At 29.1% G+C, this 16,174-nt stretch overlaps 1 protein-coding gene across 1 annotated transcript in view; it reads left to right on the top strand.

The window, feature by feature from the left end:
* Positions 1 to 6,858: 6,858 nt before the first annotated feature.
* The window catches only part of LOC148238894 (uncharacterized), an 82,871-nt gene continuing 73,555 nt past the window's right edge, over positions 6,859 to 16,174 (top strand). The window contains exon 1 of the mRNA XM_088188057.1: positions 6,859 to 7,186. Coding sequence (XP_088044183.1) covers positions 7,129 to 7,186 — 58 coding nt within the window. The 5' untranslated portion in view covers positions 6,859 to 7,128. The remainder of the gene's footprint in view (positions 7,187 to 16,174) is intronic.

Below are 16,174 nucleotides of genomic sequence, written 5' to 3'. Positions count from 1 at the left end.
TTTTAATAGCATCATTGATTTGGCTAAAAGCTGCAGCCATGTCTTTTAACACAAATTTGTTTGGTGGTTCTTCGAGTTCATCTAATTCTTTTAGCTCCATTACATTTTTTCTGCAACTCGTTGTTCCTCAATCTCAATCAAATCTTGGTTTGTGAGTTCCTCAACATCATTTTCCAAAAGATGAATTGCATATTCATTATCAACTTCCAGATTAAGTTGTTGAGCACATTTTACAATAATATTTGCTATCCCATCTATTTCCCCTTCTTTATTAAAATACATATTGTCATTATATCTTTTTAAGAATTTGTTCCATATGCCGTTCATACAATTCGTCGTTACTTTGGACCATCCTTTTGAGATATTGTTTATTGCATGAAAGATGTTGTAATTTTTCCAAAATTCTCTCAATGTCTTATGTTTGTCTGTTCCTGCAATTGCTTGGGCAAAAGTGATTCTTAAATAATGGGCTTTGAAGTTAGCAATACCCCCTTGGTCCATCGGCTGTAGAATGCTGGTGGTGTTTGGAGGTAAATAAACCACTTTTATATTTGGATGTGATTCCCCTAAGTGTGGAGGATGGCCTGGAGCATTGTCAAGAATCAATAAAATCACAGTTCTTCTTTACTCCTGGAATAAAACAGTTATCAAACCAGTCTTGAAATTATGTATATGACATAAAAAAAAAAAATTTTACAACTTTTTTTTCGTCGTAAATTCGAATGCTCGTAAGTCGAGGTGGTCGTAACTCGAGAACTGCCTGTATTGATTTCCAATCCCTCATTTAAAAAATTTGATAAGTAGCTAGTGACTATTGTTTTATGTAAAAAGTTGTTTTCGACAACAAACAAGTTAGTACATAAAATTAATATTGTTAAATTTGGATTACCTTGGTGGTATATTATATTTATTCATTTTTGAGTAAGAACGATCCTAACTTAATCATTAATAAATAAATCAGATAAAAAATAAATCTCAATGTGATAGGGGTTGGCTTGAGAGACGAATGCTTCTTTCGTTGGTAATATTACGCCACAATATTACGAGTTGAAAACAACTATATGTGCTGACAAATAAATGTGATTCAACAAAAAAACGAAACGTAGTAACTGGGAACAAAACGCGGGCGAAACCGGGTGTAAAAGCTAGTTATTACGTAGAGAATAAATACAATAGCATTTCCATGTAAATGTATGTGTGTGACTCATATTACAATTTTGAAAATATTGAACCAGTGCGGCACAAAAGCGACAACCATCACAATGACCATTAGCCAAGATCTGCTCAATACCGGATGCCGATGATGGAATCAGAAACAAAAGAAACGTAATCCGGCTACAGTTCGGAATTATAATGGCTCGGCGAGATAGCGTTATTTGTGTGTTATATATCGGGCATTGTTATCGCAGGCGCAAATGCCGCTCTATACACACACAAGAGAATCCCCGGCTAATGGACGTATCAAAGCTGACGATGATGGTTAAATGCCAATAAACAAAGACGCGGATATGGCAAGGTTATTGATTCGCATCGCCGTTGAACCAATAACGCAGAACCGAGGGCGTGCGAGAGTTAAGACGAAAAACGGGGTCTCGACATGTAAATGCGTCATCGGATACTGATAATTATGCGGTACACTATATTAAAGCTCGCGCGTGACATGTCACGCCGAATGAACGTTAAAAGTTTTAATTGTAAACGGGCGGCAGGAGGTGGGTCGGATACACCCCCGTGCGCTTTGCGAGATAATGCGCGGTTGTGTTAATCGGCGCTTCGTGTGTGATACTCATTAGGTTTATAATTTTGTGGGAGTTGATCTCTTTCTCAGATGTTGGAGAAACATTTTTACAAAGCGGTTTTTTGAACCATGCTTGGAACTCATTATTCAATTGCATAATATCTGGTGTATGAGGGTATGACCCTGCCTGGCAGTATAATATAGGGTTTCTCACATTAGACACTTATTGGTTGGTTCTTGCTAGTTGTACAACCAACAATAGGGATAAGCCACTTGGATGGTGTATTAAATAAGTAGCTTTATCCCTTCGCTAAGGATTGCGTACAGAACTCAAATGTTTTACAGAATGATAATATAAAATCTTGAGACTTCGGGATCAATTCTGGGACTCTATGATGTAATAAAGTATGTAAATATTTTAAAATAAAATAACTGTCTTCACTTACTTAAAATACTACTATTATTCATTTATTAAATATTGATCCAATATTGGTATATAAAATGTATTATATACAAAAAATATTACAATTCAGCTTTATAAAATAATACTCTACTTATTCAAAAATTAAGTTGTTCTGCAAAAATTCTGATTCTGATTCTACTAACGATTATAAAAGCGTTTTGAGTACATCAAGCAGTAAAGTTTTCAATGTTGCATAACAGAGCTTTCGACTAGCTACTTTCATTTCTTAGCTTAATCAAATACGACCGGTGAAGCGTTTTTAGCGTATTTTCTTCTGCTTTACTATCAACTCAAAAAAAAAGCGATTTAAAACCTACCTTGAAAAAGTAATTAACAAACTTGATTGACAAAGCTGCCACTTTTTATAACTCATAAAAAGTCCTTATGCTGAAGGGTAATTACAATTTTTAAATGTCACGAGAAATTCGGTAGCAATAAAAAAAATCCGGTAAATTAAATAAATATTTAAAACAAACTGTCCTTTGTGGCAGGGGTGTTTAATTTAATATAACATAAGGTTATTTTTAAGGAATAAACGTGTGAAACAATTTGAATTTTATTTACGTACAGTTTGTATAATATAATACATTTATGGTAATGTGTAGATTTTTTTTCCGCCTAGTCACCTCCAAAGCAATTTCACGTGAAGAGAGAAGCGGTTGCTTTTTCTATCTTCTTTGTCTGTCAATGGTTAGTGGTTTTTCTTGATCGTTAGTTCAGTGAGTCTAGTTGAAGTGTTTAAGATGTTGGCAAATGCCTTGTGCGGAAGATATTATTTGGATCTTGTTTATCCGTATTTATACATATAGCCAAACTGGCAGTATTTTATTTTTACTTGTTTTTTTCCGCAGTAGCTAAAAATGACGAACTTACAGTATATTGCATATGATCGTTGCGTTGTTTAAAATAAGTTGAAAAAGATTGATATCATTTGTTCGAATAGGTTTAGATCGATATTATTTTTTTTAATTTTGCTTAATACTTATATTGCTAAAGACATTTTTTAAGTGCTTTTGATTCAATACAAGAGTACTTAAAAAATTTTCGAATGGCTATTGTCATGCATCCGTCTATTGTCACGTACAGTCTGCCCCAATTCAAGTTCTTGATTACCAGTATGGCAGGTCCCTTAATATTTATCGGAAGAGTTAAAGTACTACCGAACTACAGAGGTTTATGGCATTTTTTTTCTCACGCTCAGTGCGTCAATTTCATTAATTGCATTGTTTTAGATTTGCGGGGTTGTCTGATAACCTAACCTAATAAGATAACCTTAACCTAATAAGATAAAACATAACATGCTTAACATCATCCATCATTTCACAAATATTTTCTTGCGCTGCAACACAGTAATTAATTATTATAATTTGGTGAAACATTGACAATAATTTTGTACATGTTTTTTGTGAAGTTTTACTATATTTGATAATTTTAAATTGTATTAAATAATAAATAATGTAATCACAATACATTTTTATTAGAAAATTTACTAATATATTTAAAAAAAATATTTATTATGACTGATTACAGAAATAACAACTTGCGAGAAATGATAAACAAAAAAGTTGCAGAACTTTTCATAACAAAGATTTTTAGATCTGTTTCTAAAATTTTAATAATAATCTAGAGCTCTTTCTTAAGCTTTTAATAAATGCAATGTAGCATACATTTCATTATTAAAATAAACAATTATTAGGAAAAAGTTATTGATACAAATTATTGATCAAATTTACGTAATTTAAAAAATCATTAAAAGCCGATAGCGCAAATATTATGTCTTTACACATCGAGAAGTACGATAAATAGGATTTTACATACATTTTGATGTCACAACATATTAACCACAATAAAACATAAATTATATATAAAAACACAATAATTAATACCCATATAAAAAAGGATGCTTAAAATTCATGGACTAAGAAAGTCTCAGATGACTAAATTCTCTCGGTTATTTATTTTAATTATCAAACGGAAGAAGATAAAATATTTAAAATATGAGTTTTTCATACTAAAATAATAGGGAAATTTTAAGTTGAAAATTGAATTAGAAGAATTAATATATCTTTATTGCAAAACTTTTAGTGTCATGTCCAAATGTTTGCATTTGGACATGACACTAAAATAATAATAAGTATGTATCATCCCAGACAGAATATCTAATTATATGGTATAATCACTGTTATTTAATAATAGTTCAATTTAAATATCTAATAATATTTTAAATTAGTAAATTATTTTCACACTATCATTAACAGAAAATAATATTTTTAAGATTCCGTTGATAAAATCAATATTGTGGTATATACTAAAACAAAAAAAGTTTAATCCAAAAGGATACAATGATCGAAAATGGCATAGTGGCATTGGCTAATATTTATGAAGCTGACAAAATCAAACGTCCATAAAAACGATATATGAGCGCGACCCATGTCTCAATTTGTTGATTTAGTACGCGCTGTGCCTTTTTTTAATTTATAATTTCTATTCGAATCCCTTCCGCCGAAAAAAGCTTGCCCGTCTATCTATTTGACAAGCGTACACAACGGTAATATAATATATTACAACGCAGGTACATAATATAATGGACAAAGTTCGTACAAAATGGATAAAACGCAAAACAAAACCGCGAGAGTCGAATCTTTGTCTCGTTTTTCTCGCAGCGTTTCGAATAAAATCTAATATAGAGTTTCGCGTGCGTGATTTACGGGACAGACGTAGACAATTGCAGCGATAGCAAAACTGGGACAATTGTGAAATATGGACGGTTGGAAAATATTTTCGCGAGATATTTGCGCTAAGCGATAATGCGAAGAATCTTGGATATTAAAATGAAAATCTCTATTTTTCTTGTTCAATATATAATACAAAGCTTTCGAACATTCTATATTAATTAAACACGATTGAAATATTAATATCTTCTTTTTTATCATCTGATATTCGATTAATTATTTGTCATAAAAATACATAATGTAAACATTAATGTTAAATTAAAGTAATAAAACAAATTTAATATCGTATGAAAAAACGTGTTTAGGTAAACATAGGTATATTAAAAACAGGGGAAATGTAAACCTGGCAAAAAATGCTTTATGATAACTTTTTACATAAAAAACATATATCAAAGAATCTTATCTTGCCGTTTTGTTAATAAAAAAATACCTGCGCGTTTTAAGTTACAAAATATACGAAAAAGTAATAAAGAAATGATTAAAAAGTTTCAATTTGCTTTGAATGAAATGCATACATTACGCAATATATTAGCCGTAAGCAAATTACGGCTCGGTGGTCGCATATGGACCGTTAAAAAAACAACACAAAATATTTTTAAAGAAAAGATCAATTATAATCTGTGTTTTAAACGTCCAAGTCAATTCTAGTCCTGTTCTGTTCGTGGACTGAATTATAAAAATAAACATCTTGACATTTCAAATCAGAATTGTCAAATCCCAATACTAGCAATATATGAGTTTAAAAAAATAGTAAAATATTTACTATTATATTATATAGGTATGCAATTTTTGCAGCTTAGTTTGTATAAACGATGTCTTGATTCCTGATGCAACTGATACGAAATATCAATTGTGTATAAAATGCTAAATATTTGCCTCAATTATAAATCTCGATAATACCGGAATTTTTAATATCAGTAAAACCGTGAGAAAAAACCGTTTATACCGGTATTACCGGTAATACCAGTATTGACATTATTATTATTATTTTAATTAAATGACTAAAAAACAATTCGGGTACCGCTCGCATAATTCACGATGTTTATTAATTCAAGCATTGAAATACCTCGGCAACTATGCTATCGATATATTAAATATTTTAATTACACATCACTTTAATTTAAACACATACACATACACGTTTTATTGAAACTTACTTAATTTTAATATATAACCCTTATGTCTGAATGGAAATAAAAATTAACAAATAGTAGAAAGAATTTCGTGTATGCAATACCGACTTATGTTTTCACTTCGCCAGCCATCCCTATCATAAAAAAGGGACTGTCAGACTGTGACCGCGCGTTCATTCCTCTGTTACTTGCCTGAAACAAAACAAATGTATTACTTTTATGTTGACATGTCGCGCATATCGTACAAAAACATTAAACATGCGCGAAAATATCGGCCGATGGAATTTTTCGCATTTATAGGGTGGGCCGATATTTTGCCCCTCTAAGTCTAAAAGGGATAGTATTATTCTACTTTGATATCCCCTACAATGAGCATCATTTTATTCTTTGCTTCTGTTTTTAAGTAATATTGCTATCGTCGTTTATAATCATTATATTAATTACCATTATTATTATTCATTTTCATTTTATAATTTAAATCATATGACTCAATAGTTTTTTACAATTTTTTTTATTAGGAAAACTGCAAATTGCTTGTATTATTGAATATTTTATAGCGTATATACTGAATATTTTAGATAATAAACTAAATTAAATATTTTTTTGGTAAAGCAAATATCTATTTAGATTTTTTTATGTCGAAAAAGAATACGAGGCTTAAATAAAAATCGAAGAAAATAGCAATTTTCTCGCTGAGTCGGCCCATAGTGTTGCTTCTCTGTACATGCGTTGTGTGATTTTTCCCTAGCGGGTGTACGTACGCCAAAAAGCCTAGAGGGGTGTTCCACCCTTAGTCGATAGGGTGCCAGCACCGGCGACGGACGCGAAAGCTCCGCACAGAGCTTGCCTCTCGGAAAACTTGTATGCGCCAAAGTTTTCGCGAATAGCTCGAATCGCATTATTTACATTATTGATTGATATTTGTGAAAAGTGAGATCTGAAGGAAAATTAAACAGTGATTTAGAAATAATGTAAATATTTTTAAGTGTGTAATTAAAAAAATAGTAGTTAATAGAGTAATATGATTTAAAGCGTGAGAGTGGAATGTAAAATACGTTTAAAATGTGTTCTTTCAAGAGGTATTTGCGCTACATTCTCCCTGTGTTCGTAATATTATTCGGTGAGTATATTTAGTTATTTATTTAATTTACTTATATGTAGTTATATCAATTTGTAACTAATATAATTGTTTTTATTTAATTTTGTTAATGTTTAACGGTGATCGATTAAATAGTTCTTACCCATCAATTAAAACTATTTTTGACTAACGATCTTTTAAATATTCAGCGTTTTAGTATACAAAATATTGGAGATATACTGATTAAGATCTTAACGTCGATTTTTTTCACTTCAATTATTTATATATTTGGCCATTTTTATTTTTATGAAAAACTTACATTTTTAGTAATTTTAAAGTATAAGCTCTTTAGTAAATTGCTTTTTTCTTGAATATATTAAACTACTTTCATAATATAAAAAAATGTAAATTAAAGCAAATGCGTCCTTCTTTTTTTAATAGTGTAAAATACAGTTTAGTGAAACAATTAAAAAAAATTATCATTAATACAATATAATAATGATTTATATAATACAATTACCGGTGTTTTTTCTATAACAGAAAATTTTTAGATGATCACATTTTATTTTATAACGCTTAAAATTCTTTAATACTTGATATTTAAATAAAGATTATATATGTGTTTACCATAAAAAGCTTGGTTAATATCAAAGCTACAAGTTAGTTTTGATGTGTTAAGTTTAATTTTCATACTTATTGTTATTTAAAAAAAATGATGAAATATTATTTTATATAATTGATTGACATATAGTATATTATCCTTTAATTTAAGAGCTCAGTTTTAAAACTGGATCAAAACTATAGGTTTTTAATTTTAAAAAGTTCTCAATATTTTTAACCTATTTTTTTATTACAATGTCGATACAAAGTATTTGCAACGTAACGCTATATAAAAATAATTCTGCAATTACTTTTAAAGTTGCAAGTATTTTTTAGTTAGATAAGCTTCAAATTATACAATACTTATAAATTTAGTAGTCGACAAAAGCATTAGGCCATTTAGCATACACTTATACCAAAAATATTAAATTTAATTCATAATTAAATGCAATATATCACAATGATAATATATTATGTTTAAAATTGTCTAATTAATAAAATTTATTATAACAATATGTAATCACAATTAAAGCCATGTCCATGCTTATTACATAAAGCAATATGATAAGTCTAGCTAAATCAGTTAATTACTTTTTTAGTCATAATAAATTAATTTTCAAGTGAACTTTATTTTAAATTAACTTTATTAATTTTGATATAATATCTATATTGCATTCGATTTTCGAATTTTGATAATATTGCATAAAATAAAACTACAGATAGCTTAATTTATATGATCCAATCAATCTGTCAGAAAAATAAATTTAATTTTTATTGACACGTAAAAGTTATGAATTTCATTACCATCTAAAAAATAGCCACTAAATTCTGAAGGGTTTTTCATCCAAGTTGACCTACATCGAAAAACTTTTTAGATGTTTGCATCTCAAACAACAACGAAAAAGAGTAACCCAATCAGGAGCAGCCAATAAACCCCTGTATTTTATATAGTACGATAGTATAAAAGCATATAGGGTATAAAATCATATGTTTAATGTTTATTTTTCATAGGTAATATCTACTGAAATGGGTTTTAAAATATAAATATTCTCTCTAAAAGCTATGCACATTGTTGTAAACTATATAAATAATATATCAAACACACAAATCGCTTTAAACCAGATCTGTATCCAATAGTAAAATATAGGTCGAGGTAAAATATTCTTTTTATAAATATATATAAATGAAATTCATAAAAAACCTCTCTGTTTTATTCGAAGAAAATACTTAAAAGGTCATTAATTTGTATCAAGATTCATAATATATAAATTATAGTATACGCTTTTATTCAAATGAGTTTTCGTGCCCGTGCACTAATTTAGATGCGATTCAATGAGCTTTTGATAGTGTTTCTCTATAATTTATACGTAAAACGTGATAATTTAAGATTTATATTTTCTACTGATTAAGTTATTTTACGCGATCAGTTAATTACCTTAAAAAATACTTTTTTATTTATTTGGCTATACACGGAATATATTTGAATAATTATTAAATACCAAAATAAGCTTAATTCAATTTTAAATATCTATTGTTTTTTATTAGGATAGCGCATTTAACTCGAATATATCATATAATAAACGTTTATTTGCTTATCAAATATATGCTACGTTTGTCAATAATATTTTTGCTCTTTTCCTGATTTTTTATTTATATATAAAAATATATTTTTATTAAAAAATAATAATAATAAAAAACATTTTAGTTACAATTTAAAAGAAAAATTCCTAAAATTTATTGCTAATCACATTCAGTAAAACTAAAATAAAAACAGTTTTCTATATATATCTGTGAAAATTCCTGCAATGATATTTCGAAAAAAAATCAAGACAAAAGCACTAAACATAAATCAAATTTAAAAAAATCGTCAGTAGCAAAAGTATGAACTTAAAAATAAATATACATACCTTCGGATAGAGTCTCCAATTCGAGTAATCGAGTACTCGATACTCGAGTATACTTGTCTATTTTTCAAGTACTTGATAATCGAGTATTTTGAAAATTACTCGATTAATACTCGAAATTAAAAATTTTGAAATATTTCAGAAACAAAAATAACTTTAACTCGGTCCGGTAAAGGTTAACGTCTTGCTTTTATTTGGCGTTTATGCCCGAAGTCCCGAGTTAGAGCGGTTACTATCAGGTATAATTTTTTCATAGTTCCATAGTTGCATAGTTCCGGTCGTCGGCTATGTTAGTGGGTACGACGGAGAAATTTCTTTTGTGTTTTCTGTTCGACAGTCCCGACTTTCTAATTTATGGCAATGAACAATATGAAATATCAACAAAAAATTTTTTTAGGTTTTATGACTATGCAGTTGTAGCGCAAAGTGTTGTCAATTGTTTTTACTGATCCCTCAGCTTAAAATATAAATAAAAACAATTGTGTGTTTTAAAGGCATTTAAAGTAAAGTCAGTTCTTTGCGAACCGTTTAGCTCTAGAGTGAAAGGGATTCACCCAAATACATCTTCGAAGGATATAGATTTAAATTCTTCGCATTAATCAGAAGGAGTAGAATATTGTATATTGTTAAGAAAAACAATCTATTCAAGAAGAATTACAAAATGCTATTTTGTCAATAGTCGAAGGAAATAAGAGAAAAGCAGAGAAGGGAATGAAAGAAGAGAACATAAAAAGAGAGTTCAAAAAATTTTATATCTATAAAAAGCGAACAGATATAAATTAGAAGCCTTATCCAACGCGTTAATGACAATAAGACCAACATCAACAGCAACGGAAAGGGTTTTTTTCCATAACGGGAATAATAAAACCAAAGGTTAGCAGTAATATTAAATTCGAGACACTTTTTGCATTATTGTTTTTAAAAAGTATGTTCGTGAAGTTAAAATAATTGTAAAAATTGACATACTAAGTATTTTATTTATTTATTTATATGTGCACGAATTTGAATAATAGCTATTTTGGTACATTTGGTAAATACTCGAAAGTACTCGAGTACTCGAGTATTTTAAAATTTTAATATTCGATACTCGAGTAGTTGATGGTTCGAGTAATTGGAGACTCTACCTTCGGACACTAAATCATTATAAAAATACAAATTTAATTGTACAGTTTCAGTAGTTATTAAATATGATCACTAGGTCATTATGGCTCACCACCCATGATGTCGACTGTGAGTCAAAATATATGTATTATAGTTATAGGGCCGTATCTAAAAATGTAAATCTCTCCAAGTTACAACTTAATTAGTAAAAATAAACCAGTTCGATGTTCGTCAAAAATGCTAGCCATCAATATTATAAAACGGCTTTACGTGATCACATCACACTTCATCTCACATATTGTCCCAGTCATGATGATTTCATTTCATAGCTTCAGCCTAAAATTCTAATTTTATTACTTATTTTTAGTTTATGGCCACTGAGCCATAGTCATATAGCTTATAAATACTAATACTACCTAAGGTGTAATTGTGGTCTAGGGGCATACCAAAGGGGGTCGATAGAAATATATTTGCACAGGTTATTTTTTTAATTCACTAAATATCACTTTGCACAATGCCTCAGCTGTGACCTCCGACAATAATACTCTATTTACCAGTGTATTTTTTAATTTATTTGGAACACTCACTCGAACGATAGTTAAACTACTCACTTGACACTGATTTTTTGGATAAGATTAATAACTCTGGTGATTATAAATATCAATAAGACATATTAAAACCAGCACAATAGACTAGTAATGACCAATATATGAAAGATCTAGGTTCAAAGCATATCAATTTTTATCATAAAAATTTTAGTTAGTGGTTAAATTCATAGTTTTTGTAGATTTATCTAATCTCAAGAATAACTATCGTAATGAACAACTAAAATTAAATGAAGCTAGGTTGCGTATCATTACTTTATTATAGGCTATATTTTGTCAGTGATTTACACATTTTTATTGCAGTTTGGAGTTTCACAACTTACTCAGTAGTTGCTAATTGTGTGCAACCTGTTTTAACCCATTGTTAAAAGATCTACAATAAATAAATCCTTTGCAATATAAGAGCTACATAAAAATATCTATTTACGTCTAAAACGTAACGTACATTACCATTGAGTACAATATAATAAGTTTTAAACAAACAAATAAGAACAAATCATTTTAAATATAAAAAAACAAGCTTGTTTATCTATACTAGTGCATCTACATATACCTGGTTTAATAAAGATAGTTATATTCAGGATGCTTGTCTGAAATTTATACTCTAATTTTACTTTTTGTATGCTTCAAACGAGAAACAAGTTGTATGCAAATACACTACTTCCTAAAAGAGACGTCATAAACAGAACATGTTTATAAAGTGCATAATATTTTTCTTTAAGCAAGTACAACTTATAAAAACATTTTCAAAATTATTTTTTCAAGTCGCATATCTTAATTTAGCTCGATAAATTATACATAACTTCACAGACGTGCTACTGTCAACTACTAATTATTAAAGAATTAGCAAAGTCCTGTGACAAATTAGCAATTAATGTTGCATATTTTCGCTATTTATATAGCTTTGTTTAAACATAAATTTTTCTTACTCTGAGATTGAAATATTATCAGTTTAATTACCAATTTCATTACAACTATTTATAATTCGATATTGCCTAAAAATGCTATATTATTCAAGTGGGTCGTGGGTTGGGTATTTCTGGTTTGAAGTATTATATTATTTTAGTAATATACAAACATTTGCCGTAATGTAAATATTATTGTTATTTAACCAAATGTGTAATTCATGAGTCTAAAATATATATTGATAATGTTAAAATGGGGATCATAAAACTAATATTTTAGCTATGCGGTTCGCATTTTAAAATTATATTATAAAAAATTATGTGCAACAGTTTGAGAACAAAATAACTCAGAGTATACTAAAAAGAACATATGCATCTAGTAAAAACATAGTTTAATTTATTAGTATTATTATTGTTATTATTATTGTTAATGCTCCGTTATAACGTGACAGGCGCTAGCCTAATGCGTTACAATGTGTACAGTGAAAACAAATTCAGCGCGTAATATTAGGTTAATTCAAAGTCGTAGAGTAAATAGAATATGGTGGCGTGCGAACACGAAAGGAGAGTGAAGAAGAAGAAGAAGAAGGAAAAAAAGAGAGAATCTCTTTTGGCAAGATTAATATCGCGCAAGGTGCTCCTGCGGGAAACATGTGTTGGCCAATTTATTATGTGTTGTTCGTATGTGACATTCGCTCGCGAGGCCATCACACACCAAATGAAGAAAAACGAGAAAGAACACCAAGGAAAAAACAAACATTTCCTAAATGTACACATGCCATACACCATATTTTCCGATTTGTCTTCTCGAAAAATGGATATGCGTACCGGACAGTGTAAATTGTAAATTTTGAACACATCCAAGCAAAGATAATTTTTCATCGTGACAACTCTTTGTGAGTTATTTATGTAGTTAATGAATCGTTCCGAGTTTGTCAAAAAAAGGGGAAACAATAAAGTGTGCTAGCTGTCTGGACCTTGTACATAAAACATTAGGCAACTTTCTATATGTGACGTGAAAAAAATAAACCATGAGGGTAGTAATGGTACCAAGTATCGAATTTCACCGCACGTTTTATATATAATATGTATTTCACGTCAAAATGGGGTCGATTAAGTCTATGCATATTTAAGTGAGGGTTGTTATGGTATATGCAGCTGTTATTTTATTTTGCTATTATTTTAATACGCTTTTCTGTTATCTATGATAATTAATTATATTAAAATATACGTATTATTGAACTCAAACGCTGTGTAAATCGATTTATTAGTAAATTTATAGTCAGTATTATTTAATATTTTTGGATTAAGTTTAATTTTCTTAGATATCAAATTCATGTATGTGATAACAAAATATTAAATGAAGAAGTAAAAGTTATGCAAATGAGCTTTCAACTAATTAAAAATATAATTGGTTAAAAACATAATCGTTTTAATCGAATCTCTTTGGTAAACACGTGGTTGAGCATTATTTATATTATTTTTTAAAGCATCCCTAAAAGTCAGCCATAATGATTTAGTGGTATAGTCACATTATTTGTTGTTAAAATAAGCGATGATAATGAATTCAAAGTTTAAAACATGAAATAAAATCATCGAGTGTGGCGTGTTCGCGTAAAGCCATTTTATATAATGATGACTAGCTCTGACGTATCCCGTACAGGTTTATTTTTACTAGATAAGCTCTAAGAGAGTCCCATTGTTTTAGTCAGGTCTGCTGAGAGACGGAAGGAGACGGGACAAATTATTGAAGCCCGTTCTCCTTGAGGAGCCCAACTCTAAAAAAATCATATCAAGAATACATTTATAAAAAAACCCTAAAAACTGACATCAAATTACTGTTTACTGTTTGCGATGTATGTATTTCAGGTAAAAGTTTTTTTTTCCTTTTTAATACATACTAAAAAAATTCAAGGAGTGGAACATTGCCTTCAAATGCACTCACTTTCTAAGAAGTACTTTCACAGCAAGCATTATTAATCAAAGGAACAGAGTGTATGTTTTTGATGGGGCTTTGTTTGTGTCAAATTATGTTTGATTTTATTACTTTCTGAATCCCATAATATATAAGACTTAGTTGGAAGGAAATAAAACCAAGCGTTTATACTGTGACGGTGACGGCATGATTTTATTGCTTTTAACGTAGATTTTTGACTTCTGAGAAAGGATGATTGTTTTTTGCGCCTTTCTATTGGTGAAAATTCATTCGATTCTTACTTATTGTCAATCATAATTTTGTTATAAAAAGTTTCCTTTGCAAGATTTCATTGCTTTTTACGTGGATTCTAAATAGGGACCCCCTTTAATTTGGTCAGAAAAATGCATGTCATTTAATAAAATACTATGAAACTTGATAAAATGAAAATAATAAAAAAAATACCACACATCCTTTTAAATTAGTGTCTGTAAGCTTGTACCCATTTCTATTAAAATAAAAAAAATATATTATGAACATAATAAATACATAAAAAAAAATCATGGGGCCCAGAATAGTTATTTTCTCAGGCCCCGGGTTCGCTTTCGGCGGCCCTAGTCCTAGTTACGCCCTTGAAGCATTTTCAAACGCTTTAATATCTATTCGTTGGCATCAAGGGAAATATGTCATAATGACCAAGTAGTAAAAAGATAATTTGTATTTTTATTATTTATTAATAACAATACATAACAACTTTATTTATATGAATTTTTTTACAAATACGTTTATTTTTTTGTTGATATAGTTCAATTTTTTTCATATAAAAATATTTTATGTACTTAATTGACAAACTTATAAAGAAGAAGAAGCAGTTTTTAGCAAATTTAATTGGTTAACTACTGCATTATTTTTAATACATATTTTTGCAATTACATGTGGTTGATCATTATTTATAAGCTCTTTGTCTATGATTTAGTTTTAGGAGTCAGAATCTGTAAAGTTTTGGCATAATTACTTAGTGGCCACTGAATATAATTGATTTACTACAACTTACACAAACCTTTTATTTAAGTTGTTATATTATACTTATATTGAATTCTGATTTTATATTTGTGCAATTAAATGCTATTTGTTATAAAGACAATAATTGTGTACTGGGTGTATGTAATTGAAGCAGAAATACTGACTGGTAAATTTTATGGCAAGAATTCCATTAAACCATAACAATTTATCTTTTCGCGTCAAGCGGCCTTAATTCCCAATTTGCCTTGTCTTTACCACGACAATAAATAAGTCACAAAAACAGTAATTAAATGCTTCTCTCGTGGTCAATTTTATAAAGAAATTTGGCATATATGTGCTTGTATATAAAAATAATTATTACAGTAAATAAAAAATGAGTTTCATGTTATTAAAAAATAATAAAAAAAACGCTTTGATATTTTGAAAAAAATGGAAAAATATTTTAATATGGTTGCGTCACTTATGATATAAAATTGCTGATTTTGCTTTTATTTTCTTACTTAGATCCATCACTTTCAATAATAAAAATCTCATTATAGAATATCATGATTAAATTTCAAATTTATATATTCAACGGTTCAAAGATACCCCGATAAGGCAGAATGGATTTTCCCGGAAGCGGTCTAATTTACGTAACCTTGATGAAACGATTTTTTTTGCTTCGAACCGTTTAATAATAAATTGATTTAAATCTGAGGCATTATTATATTCTCATTTCCGTCGGCTTCTATTATGTGCGATCACTAATCTATTCCAAATCGCGTTTCAACACCGTCTGTTAAACGCTCGAACGTTTTAATAAATAAAATATAGGGCCACGCACCGCCTCCCTAGAAACAAACCTTGCATTGATTTTTGCACTATATGCGCGAAACTCATATAACGATATTGTAAAAATCTCAATAAAAATATTTAACATTACAAATTTTGCACAAAAAATAATGATCCATATTTTCAAATTACCTGGAAAGAGCTTG

The sequence above is a fragment of the Plectrocnemia conspersa genome, unplaced genomic scaffold (genome assembly GCF_051122295.1).
Source record: "Plectrocnemia conspersa isolate PC_06_02 unplaced genomic scaffold, ASM5112229v1 ptg000001l, whole genome shotgun sequence".
In the NCBI taxonomy this organism is placed as follows: domain Eukaryota; kingdom Metazoa; phylum Arthropoda; class Insecta; order Trichoptera; family Polycentropodidae; genus Plectrocnemia; species Plectrocnemia conspersa.
The sequence above is the reverse complement of the archived record's forward strand: the minus strand, read 5'-3'. Positions and strand labels throughout refer to the sequence as shown.